The 21,312-nt window shown below is 33.5% G+C and overlaps 1 protein-coding gene across 3 annotated transcripts in view; it reads left to right on the forward strand.

Annotated features, from left to right (window-relative positions):
- LOC140755783 (tyrosine-protein phosphatase Lar) overlaps nucleotides 1–21,312 on the forward strand; it is a 511,387-nt gene that overhangs the window by 472,398 nt on the left and 17,677 nt on the right. For all 3 annotated transcript variants that reach the window (XM_073091105.1, XM_073091106.1, XM_073091108.1), the window contains 7 exons: nucleotides 9,481–9,606; nucleotides 10,449–10,598; nucleotides 13,237–13,370; nucleotides 13,792–13,942; nucleotides 20,137–20,237; nucleotides 20,650–20,712; nucleotides 21,130–21,259. In XM_073091105.1, the coding sequence (XP_072947206.1) occupies nucleotides 9,481–9,606; nucleotides 10,449–10,598; nucleotides 13,237–13,370; nucleotides 13,792–13,942; nucleotides 20,137–20,237; nucleotides 20,650–20,712; nucleotides 21,130–21,259 (855 nt within the window). The remainder of the gene's footprint in view (nucleotides 1–9,480; nucleotides 9,607–10,448; nucleotides 10,599–13,236; nucleotides 13,371–13,791; nucleotides 13,943–20,136; nucleotides 20,238–20,649; nucleotides 20,713–21,129; nucleotides 21,260–21,312) is intronic.

A 21,312-nucleotide genomic window follows, 5' to 3' on the forward strand; every position in this document is an offset into this window, starting at 1 on the left:
TACAACTACATTGTTACATTAATGAAATTTCTTTTAATCTAGAAAAGAAAACTATTAAAAAGAAGCGAAAAGTTCAGAAGTACCAGGACTTAATAAAAGCAAGGAGGCATTTCATTTCGGAGAGGTAAATAATCGGGTTCCCTTTCGTCAAGTTGGAAACTAATTCAATAAGGCCGACTCGGTGGCAAGTTTCACATTTTATTCGCGGTTCGAGGCACAAGATTTTATTTGAATTATTTTGAATATATTACGTGATTCAGGCATTGTTGAGGAATAATTGAAATGCTCGTAGTTTAGATGTTCTAAACTATACACATATAATAAGCATCATGTTATGAATATTATAATTTTATGAATATTATAATTATACCATGCACCCATATTATTGAAATAAATATCTGATTACTGAAAAACTAATATTCATTTAATTAAGAACATCTGAAACTTTAGAAAATCGTAATATATAAAATTATTTTCTGAAATTTTTAGTTTAATTATTTATTTGGTTAAATACATACTTAATTATTACCTAATAATTTTAAGATTAATTTAAGAAATTTACATAGGGAATTAATACAAAATTATATTTATAGGAGTAATTTTTATATATCCTAATTATTCAAATATTCAAAGTACACTTGTAGAACCAGTAATAATTAAGAGACTTTGTTTCGCCATATCTGAAATAATGTATATTACTTACATAACTTTTCCTCTTTATTTCTATCGTCAACTTTACTTTAGTTCGAGCCATAACATATCTTACCATGTATTGTCCATCGAATAAAGAACAAGTATTGGAGCTGTTCACGAAAGTTGTGTGATAAATTTCAGTTTTCAGAACAAACAACGTCACCGGACGGCAGTTCAACAAAAAGTTGGTTTAATTCTGTCCCGAGCCGGCGCCGGCGGTTCGACAAGTGTCCTCATTGTTTGACCCGTGTTCGCCAAATAAAAGAAATCATCCTCGACCAACACAATGCTTTGCATTCAGCTGTCAAATATTCAGTAAAATTGACACGACTTGTATTAGATATGATTTGTTTTTGAAAAATTTCTGTTGATTTGTTCAAAGATAGATTTACCTATTCGTCATTTGTTGATATGTGGTTGTTCCAGTATCACACACATACTGCTGGATGGATTTACGCCCGTTATTAATATTTAATTTATCCAATATTTCATCTACCTATTTTAAATTTATTTTATACCTACCTATCAAAACCTATAACTATTCAAAAAAGTTGGTTTAATTCTGTCCCGAGCCGGCGCCGGCGTTCGACAAGTGTCCTCATTGTTTGACCCGTGTTCGCCAAATAAAAGAAATCATCCTCGACCAACACAATGCTTTGCATTCAGCTGTCAAATATTCAGCACAATGACTTGATTTTTATTGGATTTGACTAGATTTTGACGAATTTTCTCTTGATTTATTACCAACAAGTTCTATCTGAATTATTAGAAAGGTGTTATTTGTCTTTATGTTGTTTGTTCGAGCAACACGTCTACATTACTGGATTAACTGCAATGATACTTAGTGTATTGAATGTCCATGGTTACACCTAAAAACACATTGACCCGAGGCGGGTCTACACGTGATAGCAATACTGCCTAATCAAATTTAAAATATTCTGAAACCAAACCTATTCCTATTCATTAAAAAAGTTGGTTTAATTCCGTCCTGAGCCGGCGGCGGCGGTTCGACAAGTGTCCTCATTGTTTGACCCGTGTTCGCCAAATAAAAGAAATCATCCTCGACCAACACAATGCTTTGCATTCAGCTGTCAAATATTCAGTTCAAGTACACGACTTGGATTTGATTTGGTTTTGACATTTTTTCTGTTGATTAGTTATAAAATAGATTTAAATTGCTGTGTAGTGTGTATGGAAGTACATAAGTTTGTGTGGTAAAGGAAACTTGCTTATACTAGGCGCTCCTAGTCCTCAGGAGTAACGCATTTTCTACCTCAGATAGAAGTCTCACCTGAAGTTAGTAACATAAATCCTACTTCCAAAATATATCATTGCTACCAAAACACAGAAAGATATAACATTACTACAAAAGCGCAATTTCTTTAAAATAATGACTCCGTACTGTGACATTCTGTTACTGTGTAGATTTCTTTACAAATACTATCTATTCAGGTTGGTTGCGCTTTTGAATTTGGTTCAAAAAAGTGCATTCTGGTCGTAATCATGGGTCGTTGCCAAAAGTACCAACACTTGGATGAATGGATGGATATGAATGTGTGCTCTATGTTCCAAGCATAGTTAGATATGTACGTATAAAATGTTTTCCTAGATTCAATCCTGGAGGTGTTCAAGGCAAAAATGAACAGACTTTCTTTGCTGGTGTCATTTCTATGATATGATTACAAAAAGATGTGATCACGATTTGTTTTTCCATATTTTGGTAAGTTGTCAAAGCATTATAAACATAACAAACAAGCATACACTCTATAATGCATCTGTAATTAAGCCCAGTACCCTTAGTATAAGTTTATACGTTTTTAAAAAAATAACTGCTTTTTATTTGTTTAGGTATTTCCTATATATGTCTAATCAGTTCTGAGACAGTCCGATAGGGGCGCTGATTGGAAATGTGTGGGCAAATACGTAAACAAATATAAAAACATTCATTTTTGTAAAAACGTCAAAGGGTACTGATATGATTACGAGTCCTACTTAAAATCTGTCTCAGATACATTACTACTTACCTTGGTGCCAAACTACACAAGTTTCTACCACCTTCAAAGTACTTTTATTGATGGCTATTAATACTAAATAGTTCAAGTCGAGTCAGATCTGATCTCAAGTCGGGTTTAATTAAGCTCTTCATTTTACAAGCATTTAAAGCTTTGGGCTTACAAACAATGATTCTAGATTCAAAACCTTCGCCATATCATAAGTACATATCTATGTCACAAAATAAATCAAAGTTTTATAAAATACGCAGTTTTATATACATACATGTTTATATTGCGTATTCTGAAAAATGATTATCTGCCAGCCAGTAGGCCCAACTTTTGTAATTTCCGTTCGTGTCGTATCTTCACGCTATTATACCGTGATAGTCAAGTTTTAATCGTGGCTTCCAAATGGTATGTTCATTCTTAGGCATGTGCCTAATAATAAAATAAGTTTAGTATTTATACATTATCATATATACTTAATTTATTATAGAATGTGTATATGTAGATGTGTCTTATAAGTATTTAATTTTGTGGGATTGCTAGTGTGTGCATTGGAACGTAATGAGTGAGTGTATGACCGGTATGATGAACGAAGAACGGATTGGGTGAATGGAGATGGATAGATGATGTGTGCCCGTGCTATTTAATACTTATTTTGTTTTAAAGTTAAAAAAAAGTGTTATTAATATTATTATTTCGGTCTTAGAAACATTAGAATATTTAAAATGAAGGCATTTTTTTAATACAATCGAAAGATGATTTTTTTTAAATTGAATTAACTATACGAACCATTTCAGAAGAACAATTAACAAATTCCCACCCATTAATAGCTTACTTATTTGTGAATTGTACCATTTCACAGGTAATTTGTACGGCTTGTCCTATATTGTACCTGTTACTCTTATATCGTATTGTACGTGGTACAATGAAATTCGCGTTCACACAAAGGGCTGCTAACTTTGAGATGGGCAATAAAGCGAACGACTCGGCCATAGAGGGCTGATGGCTGGACACTTAATGGTCGACTTGAAGGTCTAAACCCCGTTATTACATTAATTAAACCGCAAGTGACTTTGCTTCGTAATGACCCACTATAGGTACTAAATAATGATTTATTTTATCGATTTATATGTATTACTTGAAACGTGATTATTTGGCTAATGTTTAAGGTATTCGACTATTTTTTTGGAATAGCTAGAATCAATTGTGCAAAATATTATGTTAGTATTGTACTTGAATTATATATTTTAAAATATTTTAATAGTACATATTATGCCCGTTATTACCTTATTAATTAATCTAATTTATGCCTATCAAAGATCGAAAATTGACAATTTGTAATAAGTGAAAAATATCTAAATTTGACAATTTCTAGTAGGCAAGAAATCAACAAATCTTTACTAAGCAAAACATCAAATAAATTAATTATTAATATCGGTTGATAACTTAACGATGATAACAAGTTAAAAAAAGTGATTAAATAAATCTTAATTAAGGAAGTAAAGCTAAGAAAGACCTCAGATTTACTTATTTTACTACAAGTTACAGAACAGTAATGAGTTGATGACGAACATTTGTGTTCATTTAAGGGTATTTAACCTAACTAATGGTGAACCCAAAAATAAAAGAACACGGCAATACTTCTCCGTCATGGTCGACAAGAGGATTCCTTCTGAATAATAGGATGCACTCGCCCTCATTATTCCTCTTTAAAACCCAAAAAAGAAATAACCCGCGAAGGTTTCTTTGCGGACTAATTTTAATTAATCGTGAAAACAAAGTGCCGGAACGCGCGCCGGACGAAAGAATAATATCCGTCGAAATGTTTGTGTTTGGTCTAAGTTAAGAGCTATTAGGAGCTATTAAGTTTGTCTTCGGGTTTTATAGTTTTGAAGTCGGCGCTGATATCAGTTTGTGATCTATTTATTTATGTTGGCAATGTTTAAAATAAGTGTAGGTTGAATACCGATCTGGAAACTATATACCTACTCAAATTCTGTCTTTTACTATAGTATGATCCGAGTGCCTTTAAGGCCTCAACTAATTAGATCGATATTCGTCAATTTCTAGACAGAAATTGTTAAATTTTAATCTTTGGTAACCATTACATTGTATAGATTAATTAATATTACTCGTATTTATTAATGACATACAACAAAACGTGAGTGGCAGTCTCATTTGAAAATTGAACGACATATTAGAAATATTATTCTAAACCAATTATCGATTTGAAAATAACATATACCTTGTCCCACCAATCCGCATAAGAGCAACATGGTGGACCACACTCCGAAAGTCCGAACATCCCCAGTAGTGGAAATCCATGCCCAGCGCTGGGCCATCAAAAGCGTTGCAACTTACCCCTTTTTTGTTTTTCCTCTTTTGGGGAAAATTGGTGAGTTTAAGGAAATGCGGGTAGCATCAGATCTAAGCCTACGCCATCTGACCTTTGCACGTGCCACCTTAATTAAAGACGCCACCTCGACGAATTTCCCAGTTTCGTCTTTTCGCATTTTTATACAACAGACGCGAAATGAAAACGAACGGCCTTATTAAAAGCGGGGGAAATAAATTCATCCGATCTAGACAAAAACGGCGGTTTATTTAAAAAGATCCGCGTTGTAATGATAAATTTAGGTATATAAATAAATTATTATAATGTCTACTAATTTGCTATATTACGGGCATCATTTAGAGAATATATACCAAATTCATACATATTACCAATTGATTATTTAGACATCTCTCTGACCTATTGAAACTAAAACAACTACACCTATTTCTAAAATAAGACGTTCTAATTTAATCCTCAGAATAAGCAACGCATTTGTGATCCATCTTAAGTAGATTCCTTATATTTTCTTCAAATTTCTAGGCAACAGGCCCACTTATGACTTTCTTAGATGGAAAAACTATTTCTTTATACTGATAGTGAGTGGTTACTGCCGCCTATCGAAAACTGCAATCAACCACAAATCAACATCAGATTCCTTCCTGAAGTCGATCACAGATACAATCGAGTATTGAAAATCGATTTCTTTCAAACTCAACTCAAACTTATTCTTTTGTAAAGCTTATATACATAAACAATATTCTAAACTAAACTACATACCTACATTATTCTAAACTAATTTGACTATTATACACATAAATAAAAACTCTATAAAAATAGTAACTATAAAAATGTAAATAGAATTAATATAAATAAATAACATATTAATTTTGAAATCGAGATAATACGACACTCATTTTATATACTTCCTTATCCTATTCGAAAACGAAAACGTTTTAACTTCGAAGCATTTAAAACTAAAAATCGTTCGGAATTCCGTTTATTTTCGTTCGAACCGAGCCATTAACGTTTTAAATAGCTACGTACGAATTTTAACGCCTCCGAACACACAATAAGACAACTCCGACTTATTTCAACCCGACACCAAACTGAACTCAATTCCATTGTAAAACGTACCATAATAGGTAAGGGCGGTACCAGACAGAGAAGGAAGGCCCGTGACTCTAATTAACATAATGGAAGCCGGGTAAATGTTTTTCCGCCTTTATCTTTCCTTGCTTTGTGGCGTTTACAAAGTAGGCACTCGTGGGGTTACCGGAACTGTGTCAAAACCGGACACGGTACGGTACAAAAAGACCGTTACACTCCGATTATTTCACTTTGAACCCGCGGAAATAGGTATTTTCACATGTCATATCTAATCTAACGGTTAACAATGAGTGACTGAACTATTAAGGGCTAAGTTTACATAGTGGATTGAAAAATATTTTGTAATAAGTAGAGTTAGTTTTTTTTTTATAATATAAAAGTAGCAGACGAGCATGCAGTCCACCTGATGGTAAGTGGCTACTGCCGCCCATGGACATCTGTAATCAACCCCAGGGATTAGATATTCCTACCTGAGGTCGGCCACAGATGCGCCGCTACCCCTGAGGACTAAGCTGGAACGCCTCGGAAAAGTCTGTCTCCCTTACTACACCCTTCAAACCGGAACAAAGCAGCGCCTAACACTGCTGTTATTAGGTAGAAATAGGTGTGGCGGTGGTGCCGCCGGAGTCGAACCACAAAGGGTTCTATCACCTTCAGTTCTTATTTTTTCTCGGAATTTACAGATTTCACAAGATTTCCCGAGAAATTAATCATGTAAAGGTAGGATATTAAATCAAATTTTACATTTCTAATAGTAGAAATTAAAATATTTCTGTATTGCCGACCGTCGCGTAACTGTCCCACATTTAGAGGGTACCATATCTCCAGGTAGAAAAATAACTTAAAGATAAATAAATTTCTGTTCCGAGTCTAAATGTGTAAAAAAATCTTCTCACTTAGCAGTAAATGCTAGTAAGCACTTACATAATAATAATTAACGGTTACAAATTAACCTTCTAGCGGCCAGGCTGTTTATTTTATTAAATTACAACAATTTAAAAACGTTTTCTTGTACTGTGCTTCTAGGACTCTGCCTTTTCTAGCAACCTATGTATCCTATGTATGTATCAAAATAATTCTTATTTTCAATAATGAATTACTATTTGCAATAAATATATCAAACGATATTTTACAATTACGTGTGTCTGTTACGATAATCTGCATAATTTCATTTGAAAGAGATTACGACAAAATGTAACAAATTCATGTAACAAACTAAATTCACTTAAAAACAGGAAATTTGTGTACCAACCGCCAAACAGCGCAGGAAAATCTTTGACAAAAAAAAAACAAAATAAAAGCAGATTTAAACGAATCATGTTACGCGGCGTGACTCCAAATTCCGAAGCGTCCCTCGTCGAGTCTCCTCGTTTACACTTAGCGGGTTTGCATGCTCATTCCTAACACGTACTCGGCAAATAAAACTCGTAGTTCCATAGGATCCAGGTGTTAGACACTCGACACGTGCCTCGACCGCCAATGTGCACCACGGAGCACAACAGCTACGGAACAGTGAGTAATCAACTAAGTCTTGCAACGCATTTACATAAATTTACCTATCAGTCTTATGACAGTGCTGTTAAACGCTGCCATATTCTAATTTTGCGTGTCATTAATACAATAAATTCGATTCTTGCCAACGAAAGATCGAAATTGGACAATTTCTAATATAAAGAAGTTGTCGAGTCCGTAACGACGCCGCTTTTTTGGCTGAACTCAGATAAGACTGCAAAACGATTTTAGGTTACTAAAAGAAATATAATGAGCGGCCGTAACCACTTACCATCAGTTCAGCTGCATACTCGTTTGCTATTTTAATTTAAAAATAATTAATAAAAAACAAATATATATATTACATCAGATAGTAAACATTTTAATAAATCCAAAAATAATATAAAAAATATCATCTTAAAGTAACAGTAAACTTACTCGTTGTGGTACGTTTAACGGCAGCTTTGCATGTTCATTCTCGACACGTAGCTGAGAAATAAAACACGCAACTCTACGGGATCCAGGTGTTGGACACTCGACACGTGCCTCGACCGCCAATGTGCACGTGGCACAAAAGCTACAAAATGCTGACTAAACGCTAACACTTTTAAACTACGTTTGGTCTTTGTATTATTTGATGCGACAAAAACGTAACCATTGTGAATAAGTCCAACAGCAAAATTAATAGAAATATATTTCTACAGTAAACTAAAATAATTTCGAAATAAATAGAGAAGACTATTGTAAAAATTATTATACATAAAGCGAATTATTTGAAGGACACTGTTTCACATTTAATATTAGATTTAAAGAAAAAATGCCCCATGTTTTTATTTACCAAATAATTATTATGATATTTAATTGCAAATAAATGGTGAATAGAGCCCTTATAAGGTATACGAAAAAAAACAAATTCAATATTTTTCTGTTTCACTGTTTGTTATAGTGCATCAATTTAGTAAAATACAATGGAAATATTATACGCAACAAACATTTTATATACGTGAATCTTTTTTTAATAACTACAGCAAACATTACGCACAAACACAAGAAAAATAAAACGTTACAATGTCACAACAAATATCAAGCGTTAAAAACTTTTGCTCTCCATAAAATCAAAATAAAACAAAGCAACTTTAACGCATCACGTTCCGTTCGTCGAGTGTCTCCTCATTTACACTTAGCGAGGCGGATTTGCATGTTCATTCCCGACACGTAGCCGGGAAATAAAACTCGCAGCTCCACGGGATTCAGGTGTTAGACACTCGACACGTGCTCCGACGACCAACGAGCTGTAAAATAAAACGACGACTAATCGTTAACACTCCGTGCTAAAATACCTGAATCGATCGAAGGAAACGGCTATTCAGTACACAATTTGTGAATTTTATTTATACCTCGTAGGAGCTAATTCCGAGAGCGCCGGTAAAACGAGCTAGGAAAGAATTTTAAAAATACGTGATGAAATTTTACGTTGCTTAAAAATCTATTTGTGTTCTATACAATCAACAAAGATCAAGAAAGATACAACGAGTAAATTACTCGTTATAGTAACAATGTGTAACAAAGGATATGACTTCCATTATAAATTTATAACAGTAGTCATATCTTTCAAACAGGTCAAAGAATCACAAAATTGTTGTCATGACATTCTAACAGCAAGGATATGGGTTCCTATAAATGGTTATGGGTAGCAGTGACTATTTAGGTACTACATATTAAATGAACTGCTCATTTTTTTAATATAATAGAAACTCGATTCTACCTTACATAACTGCTACTTTTATTTATGAGACCACAAGGATAGACGGTAATAGGCATATTATGTATCTAATAATTAACATTTGTTCACAGTGAGACGAGTGGCGCCACAGTTTTCGATACCACCGGAACCGCGGACAGAGGTGATGCTGGGTGGCAATCTGACACTCAAGTGTGTCGCTTTCGGATCCCCCATGCCCACTGTCAAGTGGAGGAAAGGTGAGTAGTATTGCTAAAAATTTATCATCCCGTACAATAGGCTTACCTTTTAAAACAACTATTTTTTATTTAAAATAGGTTGTTTGCAGAGCATTTTTTGAATGTCAATACATCTTTACAAGGTGTTTCGTTATGGAGAAGAACCACCACCACTTTTTTACAATGACAAACTTAACCAAATGGTACACATGGAGCTGGAGCTACTTCAGCCCACACCGTTTTATCAGTCAATCACTTTGTTTTACATATCGTTTGTTTAACAACACGTTTAAACTGTTTTTGTGAGATTCAAGATGTGGTCGGGTATTTTATTGTAGTAGCGAATACAATACAATACAAAACTCTTTATTGTACAACAAATTAATAGTAACCAATAAAAAATATTTTACAATTACCTATAAAAAATTTAGCCACATTTTATGTTCCTCTTCTTGGCCTGGCCAGGAGTGTAGGTACTCCATCACACTGCTTGAATACATATTAGTAAAGAGGCACGGGTTACTCCTGTCGAATGTTGCCAAATTTAGAGAGCTATTAAACTAAAAAAAATATTAAATTGACAACTTATTTAGATTGCAATATAAAGGATTCCTTAAATAATGCGAGCTGTTTGTTTTAAACATGAATTAGAGGTGAATATGTTTTTACAAAACTACCTTTTGACGACAACATTGAGAGGAAACTTGCATAACTGAGATTTTCCTTAAAAAATGTGTTTAGTCTGTCCGCACGTGGCCAACGTGGAGGCCTAAGCCCTTTATACTCTTATATAACACCCTTGCCTTGTTTTTTAGGATTATAGCATTGAACATCATAAATTAACATGTACATTTCCCAACCAGGTTTAACAACATGGCTGACACCGGAAGACAACCCACCTCTGGGAGTGAACAGTTTAAAGCTGGAAGACATCAGGGAGTCCGCCAACTACACGTGCGAGGCGGCCAGCGTGCTCGGCGTCATCGAAACCACCGCTGAGGTTAAAGTACAATGTAAGTTAAAATCAACCTTTACATAATTCTTGAATATCAATAAATTGGTGGCGTGGCGAAGCGGTCGTCATAACGGTTTGACGCGCAGAGATGCCCGGGTTCGATCCCCGGCCAAACGGATATCTGAATGATGAGTTTGTATATCTGTTGTGGATCTAAGTGGCACCCACGACACAGGAAATCCTGTGTGTGAAGTGTGGGATTCTGAGCGTAGAAAGTTGTCTTTTAAACATAATGCTTTGCAAGGTTAACGCCGAATAAGGAAACTTTACTACACTTGAAGACTAATTATTAATAATCAATCTATCCATTGTTTTGCCTACCGAATATCGACATTAAATTTGACAATTTTACATACTAGAAATTGTAAAATTGAGATCAAGGGTAGGCTATCTTTTTGAACTCTTTAATCCAAAACACACCAGCGCTTAACGTTGCAGAATTAAAAAGCATAGTTCTCTATAAAGGTTTAAAAATATGAAATCCCTTAATCGCTTTTATACTGAAAACAAACGAACCAAAATATTGGCAACCTGAATAAAGCCTTAGAAAATTGTCAATAACCCGTTTAATAATACTCAATGAATATTAATAAAGGTCCCTGCAAATTAACTACTTGATATATTGCGCTCCGGCGATAATAAATAGTTATTCTGTGTTCAGAATTTAATATCTTCGTATAAAATTTATAATTTCAGTCATTGTTATTTTTAATGTAAGGTAATTAAGCTTTAGCATTAAAATATTATCGTTGTATCCTTTTAATTTCAGAAAAAGAGTTCGATAATACATAGTTAGGGAGCACTTACATTTTTATATTTAGCCACGGGTTAGGTTATTTCTTTTTTCTATAATGAACCATAAATGATGATGCGAGTCATATTTTAGATCGGCCACATTTCTACATATTATACCGTGATATTCCTAAAAACTAAGATGGAATATCCCGCCATTTAGCTATATTTTTCTTACCATAAAATAAAATATACGTTGATCTGACTCTACAAATATACAATTATTACTTACAAATTTAGATTTATAGAAACAATCACTTTCCTTCGTTAAAATTACAACGGGCCGAAACCGCGAAGCGCGTCTAGTTATATTATTCTCGTTAAATTCCCAACGATCGCTTTCTCATCAGCTCCGGCCCAAAGTTGAAAAGGATTGGGAAAATCAATTTGACAAATTGAGGCGAGTCGCGCAGACGTCCGTTATAAATTAGTGCTATAATTCATAATTGAATTAGTGTTATAATTTATAATTGAATTATTGTAATAATTCATAATTGAATTATTGTAATAATTTATAATTGAAAGGGTTGCAAAGTTGCGGCCCCGGAGACAAACGAATGTCAGCTTGATTAATGATTAATTATTGTTCGGAGAACTGTTTTCTCAGTTTAACTCGGTGGATTAACGGCCCAAGTTTGGCTCGTTTAGTTATTGTTCTTCTTAAAGTTTTGTTGTCTATCGGTCGTTAGTCGTACTGAATTGACAAAATGATCGCAGTTGTGGGTACCCAACTCCAAATCGACCTTTCTCCTCTTAATAAGAGATGCTGTTAGACATATTCTAAACGAGATTTTACCCGCGGCTTCGTCCGCGTTTAAAAGAAAATAAAATGACATACTAACATACATAAAACTGAAAATTCGTACCTTCATTGGAACGACAGTGGCGCCATCTGGCGAAAATTGGTCGTACCAACTCTGGAACCTTCGTGGGCTCATGAACAACAACTTTGCTAAAGATCATCACTTGATCAAATGCATAGTTTACGATTCAATCCTTACTAATATCGATTAAAATAATCGTTTTTTTTTGGACAAAAGATCGATTCTCCGATTAATCGATCTGAGATCGCCATCCCTAGTTCCAGTCGGATTTCCGGGATAAAAACTATCCTATGTCCTTTCTCGGGTCTCAGACTATCTTTGTACAAAATTTCATTAAAATCGGTTCAGTGGTTTAGGCGTGAAGAAGAGACAACTAGACAGACAAACAGACAGACAGAGTTACTTTCGGATTTATAATATTAGTAAGGATGTTAATTAATTATTTACTTACATAAATTCTGTGGTATACATTTTAGACACTATAAAATATCCTCTCCTCTCCTACGAATACAAGGTGGTAGAACCGCCTGTACTTCGACTCCTATTTCTGTCTCATATCTGTCGTTTCAAGAGCTAATGTATTCTAGTTTGGAAATAGTTATGAAAGAAACTTCTCAGGGGTAGAAATGTATGTGTACCCTACCTCAGTTGACTAACGGCTGTAACTACTTAAGACGAATTGGAATACATACTTACACATTACTTCTACATAAATCAATAGTGTATGGAGTATATATTTTCAGTAGTGTATGAAGATGATTCAGTAGTGTATCACGTCGGGGTCACCACTTTGGCAAAGGAAGATCTCCCGCTGGGCTAGGTGATCATGCCCAGGGAGCGACCGTGCTCCAACAGTCTCAGTTCAGAGCTTGTATATATGCAAGATATTTAGAAAACTTCGATAGCGTAACTCAGAATACTCGTGGTGCCATCTTTTGTCGAGTAGCGGGAAGTCGCCACAAGTGTATATGCCAAATACGCCAACAAGAACAACCACTATAACATCAACATCTTTCACAGCGTTACCCGGACCGCCGTCAGAAGTGAGGGCATCAGAGATCACTGCCACCACGGTGCGGCTGGCGTGGACTTACAACGGTCCAGAGGAACCCCAGTATTACGTCATCCAGTACAAACCTAAATACGCGAATCAAGTAAGATGTGCCTTTGTAAAATTTATGTTTTTATTATATTTTAAACATGTGTCGTCTATCAATTAACACTTTGAATTTTGATTCTCAATATAATCAGCTAATTAAAAAAATACATACACTAGAACATAAATTCCTCCTTTTCGAAGACGGTTAAAAACTGAAGGTTATTACAGAATTCTATTAAACACCAATACAGTACCACCATCTCGCAAAAGTTTTCATATGTTTTATATAAAAGTACATATCTTATAAAAGTTTTTGCGGTATTATATGAATGGTGCATGTGGAACTAGAACTATTTCAAACAAAAAAAAATATCATCTTTGTAATAATTTTGTAAACGTATGTTGAGGCTTAGTAACTGTTCTAAACTTTAAGAAACCTAACCTAACCTAACCTAATCTAGCATACCTATCTCCAGGCATTCAGCGAGATCTCCGGAGTGATCACTCAGTACTACTCAGTGACGAACCTATCACCGTACACGGAGTACGAGATGTATGTGATAGCGGTGAACAACATCGGCAGGGGACCGCCCTCACCCCCAGCTGTTATCACTACTGGGGAAACCGGTATGTATGACGGGATTTCTGTATAGATGGAAATAAATTTTATATCGCACATGAGGATTAAAGTAACATAATTTAATGAATTTAAAACATATTTTAGCTAAATTACGTTTTGACATGATTCCAATCCCGAGTTTTCTAATTGCGATCACTTGTAGACATAAAAACTACACTATTATTTAAAATTGTAATTATGTTAATAAATTGTTACTTTACTTTAACCATTTATAAAAGAGTCTTTAAACGCTGATTAGAATAATTGATAACTAAAGTCAATGAAAACATGTCATTTTAATCCTGAGAGTGCGATATATTTTACTAAAAAAGTTATAATTTTTAAAACTTATTAAAAAAGTTATAATGCGGATCTTTAAAGAATATATTAGATGGCGACCAAACTCATGTATCTACATAGTTCGCACCAATCGTTATGAACGGTACGGCAAATAGGTCATATCTTTTTAAATATTTAACTTGAATATAGTTATGTATATTCAAATTAAGAATATGACCTATAACAAAACATTATTGCAATTTATTAAATAAAAAATATTCACTATTTATACGTAGATAAATAAATTAAAAAGTATTTTTATGCTGGCCATACTTTGCTATTTACATATTGCCATTTTTATCTACACTTTACTACATCATATAAAAGGTATTAATTTTGTTTTTTTTTTCTATTTTGACCATTGTTATCATTTATGTAGCCAAGTAAATTGTTTATGCTCTTATACAGGTTATAAAATATTTATATGGAATGTTTATGGTTATTCGGTGATGAAAAAATCGGTATATACAGGCTTTTCTGTAATTAGGTACTTACGGGACACCCTGTATAAAAGAGTTTAGGTAAATGAGGAGTTGGGGCTTCAAGTTGGTTTTAGAAGCTTAAATTAGAAAATAAAAGGATAAAACTGAGATGAGAACACCACCTGGAGACTCATTAAGGGCTCACACAAACCGGGCTCCTATGTTTTCAATAAATTTCTTCGCCTTTGCCTTTTTTAAGCTGTGCTTTTTAAACGATAACATTTTAGTGTAATATACCTATATTTAGTCCATCTTACGTCAATCTACCTTTTCAATACTAGAACAAAATTTTCAATATCATAATTACAAGTGGAATAATATTCAATAATACTCCTAGCGTTAAGCTTCGATAGTTCTCCTAATAGAATATTTTAAATGCTAGTAGGCATTGAAACAAAACAAGTTCATGATTGCTATATAGTATTCTTCTTCTTTTTAAGTTAGCATAAACTTTGAACTACGTTGTAAAATAACTGCGTCATTCATCGCTTCTTTACTGTTCTCGCTTTCGTTACTTCTACGGTTAATTTGATCGCTTTAGTGACTCTAGAAGTTTCTAGAATTTCGCTTTTTCCGCTGGTAATCATTTCTAAGGTTCCTTTACTCGTCTTTTCATGCCAACGCGACGTGCGACTACCGCCGATGCTTCATGTAAGTGCGCTTGTAAGTGATTATGTACTGAAATGGTTTTATTTATTTCATTTGCACTGTTATTCTTATGTTCAGTAGGTCGTAGTGTAGTGCGTATTTATTTTTCGTTACTTTATTCATGCACCATTTCGTTTTTTTTCAGTAGGTTTGATTTTTTTGTGTCACCGTGGTATTGTGAACTATGCGATGATAGCAAAGGATATAAGAGCTAATAATTATAGAATTTTATTAGCAAATGACAATAAATTGATATAATTAAAAATGACATTGTTTACCAATCCTACTAAAGCAACTAGTTTGGAATTCCTTGTGTCCGTTTGTACAATAAACATAAGGTACTTCTAAGTAAGGCAAGGTAGTTACTACCTTGGACAAAGTTTAAAAAAGGAAAAATATATGTTTACGATTTTTATCTATTTTAACTTATAAATATCTTTTGCCTCAATTCGCTAATCGGTTCACGACGGTGATACAATACCAACGCCCAAATACTGATATTTTAAATGTGTAATATCACCTATTTCCCCGACAGTTTCAGCTACCGCACCGTTTGTGTGAAATGTAGTTTGGTATAATTATTTACTGACTAATAATGTTTGTTATTTTTTTTCTGCTCCCCTGCAGTGGATTCTCTATATGGAGGTGCCAGTAAGTACATCAGTATTTATATCGTAGATACCTAAACATTTGGGTTTATTTCATTTGCAATGATAAATAATGTAAAATGGTTCTATTTTATATGGTTTCACGGTAATCACATCACTAACTTCGAGCAAATATTTATTAAAAAAAGTACAATGGTAACAATTATAAGAAATCATGGTTGAATAAAATGTAGAATAACGTGATTAGCTAATTATTGATTGTCGTTACAATTTATTTTTAACTGCACGTGGGTTTAAATATAAATATCTTAATGTATATTACTAGTAAAACTTTCATTGCTATTTCTATACATATAAATTTCGTTATCTTAAACGTCGAATAGAAGGTATTTACGGCAATATTTCACTTCATGTCACCTAAATCATAGACAATTAGCAGCTAATAAATAATCTGTGGGCATTAGATACAATATTTTATCTATAACCGGCCGATTTGTCATAATACACGGGCCACACTATTAATCGTGATAAACGGGGATATTGTCTGCTCCAACGGGATTAATCCCATGAAAATAAATGGCTTTACTAACACGTAGCAAATCTATGAAAATCATCGATACTATATCTTAATCATAGACAATACTATTTAAGTCGTCGATTATACGTTTCAGTTCTGTGGAAACATTTTTGTAATATTTTGTATCATCACAATATATAGGTCTACTTGCATGAAAAAGAGGTCACGTGACATTTAACAGAATAAGATAGTTTTAGTTGTTCCGTGTTTGCAATTTTTCTTTTCCAATGTTTGACAACAAAAGAGTCTGTTGATGAAATAGTTTTTTCCAATAGAGAATTTATTTGATTCTGCTAAGAACTTTTCTGACTTCTGATATAAATAATAATGAACTATACCAGTTATTGTATTTCGTATCAACAATCGCAAAATACTGTTATAGGCCTAAACAGTATGCTGCTCAATAGATACTTATTATATTGTTATAATTGTAGTCAACGTGGCAATATATATATTATGTACAAGGAATTCGTAACACTACAATTAAAACTGACAGCAGCTATTACCTAATTGTTCTTTAAGTTACGTACATACTTGTATACCATTATTTCGTTTCATATCATAATATCTTAAATTATTTTCATTACTTTCTCGTTATCTTGTCGAGCAGCTCTGATAGCTACTTTTCTGCCGCAATATATTAAATTTGACTTGTGACCCCGCGCGACTCAAATTACGCGGTGCCACGACAAAGAAAATAAAAATGGCTACCTAATGAAGTAGGCAGGTACATGCTAATACAAATGTTCGTGAAGATAAAATGATTCACATGATGTTTCATAATTTCATTTCAAAAGTTTAAGGTATTTTCCACTAATTATATACGAGTATGTTATCTGTGAATACGCTCATTCATCTTTGACATTATGAAGTAAGTTCGTAAGCCACTTGACAGTTTTTTTTAATAACATTCTAACTTGTCAAATCCAAATACTTAGCAATATCGAAAAATATCTATAATATTAACTCTTTTACTCTTCCACTCCTTTACGCCCGATAATAATATTATAAAAATCTTAACCATGTTCAATGTACTAAAATAATAATACGATTTAGAGACACAAATAACGGGATTTGTAGAAACATACACTATTATGTATGTTATACATACATTACATGTGGGCACTATATTTCCCAAACCTATTAAGAATTGAGATAACATTATAAAACCCTAACAAATCATACCACAAGCTGGACATTACAGTAGGTACTCCGTTGAAATTGTGAACTCCGATCTAGATAAATGCGTGCCGAAGCTTACATTTTCTTTACATTTCTAATAAAACAAACTTTCGCCAACCAAACGAGATTACGCTTTAATATTGCCCCGCGAGAACTTTTATTGTACCCTTGGCTTATGAACAGCGGAAGAGATTTTTCATTGAGTGACGCCCTTGCTTGTCAGAGGCCGCATTACAAATCCTATTAAGATGGCCATTGTGACCGATTTTATATTTTCATTTTGTTCCAACTTAATTGTAAAACGGGACCCTACTTAATTTCATACCGCGGTCTTAATACCAGGGCTAACGGAGGAAAAAGTTCAATCTAACCTTGTTTTTGCATTTAATAAGTCAACATGATATTTATAAATATATCAAACTGTTTACAACCCGTCATCAATTCATTACTGTCCCACTGCTGAGCACGGGTCTCCTCTCAGAATGAGAAGGATTAGGCCATAGTCCACCGCGCTGGCCAAGTGCGTATTGGTAGACTTCACATACCTTTAAGATTTTTTTTTATAAATCTCTCAGGTATGCAGGTTTCCTCACAATGTTTTCCTTCACCGTTTAAGCAAGTGATAATTAATTTCTAATACGCACATAAATTTGAAAATCAGAGGTGCGTGCCTGGGATTTGAACCTCGGACCCCTCGTCGAGAGGCCGCATTTCTTAACCACTAGGCTATCACTGCTTTTTTATTTATGCTATGTTTACAACCCATTTGTTATTAATTAGTCTACTGAGGTCATAGATAAGTCATACTAATCTATGACTGAAGTCTTGATGAAGAACTGATAATTCGTTATTATCTTCTTCTGAAACATTACCTTAACGAAACTTTTTAACGTGATCGTCACCACGTTAAAAAGAGAACAGTAGGAAATACCGTACAAAAATAACACTATACTTTTACCTTGAATCCGAGCTATCAATACAATGTAATATCTAGATTCTTCATCAATGTTCATTATAATTTTGTTTTGTTTATTTCTAAGAATTGTAAAGCTTCAAAACATTGACAATTGTTTACTTGTGACTCCGTAACCAGGAATAATATACTTTCGGATTCTAGACCAAAATTTATACAACATCAAAGAACATAGGATACAGCAACATAACATTTTGCTTATTACTTCGGCTGTGACACTTAAAAGGAGCTCTCGTAAGCTGTAAAACAAATGAAAAGTAACTTTAAAGTCATGAACAATAATCCTCAGCCAAGTTTTATTGTTTCGACCTTTAACATTATGAACAACGAAAGAAATTGCGTCTTTTCTTCAGACTTTCTAAGGTCATTTATTAACTTTGACTTCGACTTTACAAATCCTATTAAGACTGCTATTATATTCGCCTCTTATATCTTTAATATTAACGTTTCTGTTTGTTATAGGATACATATTGGATACGTTATTGGGTATTTGTTTTAAGATATTGCTTTTTACATATGTTTACAAAATGATCAAAAACATTTCTTCGGTATTCTGTTGATTCATACGTATTGTTTTGATAGCAAAATTAAGCATTATAACCTATATATGTATGTCCGAAAAAGTCGGTGTAAATTCGGTTTACTCAAAAATCGTCTGTCTATAAATAATTTGAGCAGTAACCTCTTGCACTTGTGTGAGAGACATTGAACTCTGTACCTTGATTACTAGTCAAAATGAACTTATCACTACGAAAACCATCAAGCCCTGCATATTATAAAGTAATTTTGTGTTTGGGTTCATAGACATCAGGGCGATCCTCGTCATCTACCGGCTTCATCATGTCATTGTGCGCATCATGATGGAACCTAATTGCTTGATGATACCCAAATATTTCTATGTATATATTAAAAATACCATAGTTTTTTTTAAAACAAATACGTAAATACATATCAGTCGTTCAATATGAATATAACAATTCTCCATTTAAATAAAATTTCATTTATTTACTACTATCCGGGTTTTAACACAAGTTATACGAAACAAATTTAAACCTAATTTAAACTTATCCAAAGCTAGAACGATTTTGAACTTTTTTGAGAAGCATCACTTGCATCATTAAAAAGTTATTTGAATTTGAAACGCTACAACTGTACATGTTCCTTTTTGGCCAATTTCAAAATTATTCTTGGGATAAAAAAAATATATATTACAAGATGTCTCGGATAGCAACGGAAATACGGAAATAATGTGAAAATTTTAGTAAAATCCATTTTTTGTCTCGAAGTGTAAAATTCCTAGATCTTACGATGATTTCTTAACAGGTTCCTTATATATATATTTTAAATTGCGGTAATGAAATGTTCTTTTTTAAATATATTTTTCTTTTTACAGAACCTGGCTCAGCACCGAGGAATGTACAAGTTCGGCCACTCAGCTCTAGCACTATGGTCATCCAGTGGGACGAACCAGAGACACCTAACGGTCAAGTGACGGTTAGTTTTTTTTAATAGGATTTATTGTTACTATTTTAACATGTATATAAAATAAAGTTAAGTTAAATAACAGTTGGTACATTGATCAATATTATTAAAGGTTTAACTATTGAAGTAACTCTAAATTAATAGTTGTTTTTAGCATTTGTTAAAAAATGTCTCAAGTAATTATTTATTTTCAGTAACATTTCTATAAAAAATGTTTTCAACTGGCTTACGGCTATCTAACTATTTAGTTCAATATTTTTCTCATGTCATTTTTTATGATAAATTGGCAAAATTTTTATACTTCATAAAAAAAAAAAATATAATTCAAAAATGGAAATGCAAATATCCATTTCTTATCTGTGCTTACTGCGTACGCTGCTCGCTGTTAGTGAAACAACATGCTAAGTAACATTTCTTGTTGCAGGGCTATAAGATTTTTTATACGACGGATCCCTCGCAGCCTCTTCAATCTTGGCATTCTCAAATGGTAAGACAAATTATGTAAATTGTCGACTAATATTGCGTTTTATAGCCGTCGTGGCTTTTATGGATTTTCATAATAATTTGTGTGTTCTTTTATTGAAATAATTTGTATTATTAGTTCAATAAAACTTTCCATTTTTCTTATACTGTATTTGTCTTATAAAGTATTCAGGTTGCAGGTTACCATAAAATTGTCATAATTTTTATTAATTAGATAACCTTTTATTGCGAATATCTTATGAAAATCTTATTTGCGAAAACCTTTGCGAAAAAAAAATACATAAAAGAAATAAAAAGGAAATCATTTCACAGTAATAAACTGGCCCGATATGGGTCTAGCGTTATTTGCCAGTACAGCTGTACAATCTACATAATATATAATATAGACCTTTGCTGTATAAATATAAACATACCACAACAGATGGACAACAGCCACTTGACGACGATAAGCGAGCTGACTCCCCACACGGTGTACACGATCCGCGTGCAAGCCTTCACGTCCGTGGGCCCGGGACCCATCTCGCCGCCCGTGCAGGTCAAAACTCAACAAGGTTAGTATTGAGATTTGAAGAATACATCCCTTTGTGGTTCGACTCCGGTGGTA

The sequence above is a fragment of the Epargyreus clarus genome, unplaced genomic scaffold (genome assembly GCF_041222505.1).
Source record: "Epargyreus clarus isolate Ecla_fem2 unplaced genomic scaffold, WU_Ecla_fem_2.2 ptg000034l, whole genome shotgun sequence".
In the NCBI taxonomy this organism is placed as follows: domain Eukaryota; kingdom Metazoa; phylum Arthropoda; class Insecta; order Lepidoptera; family Hesperiidae; genus Epargyreus; species Epargyreus clarus.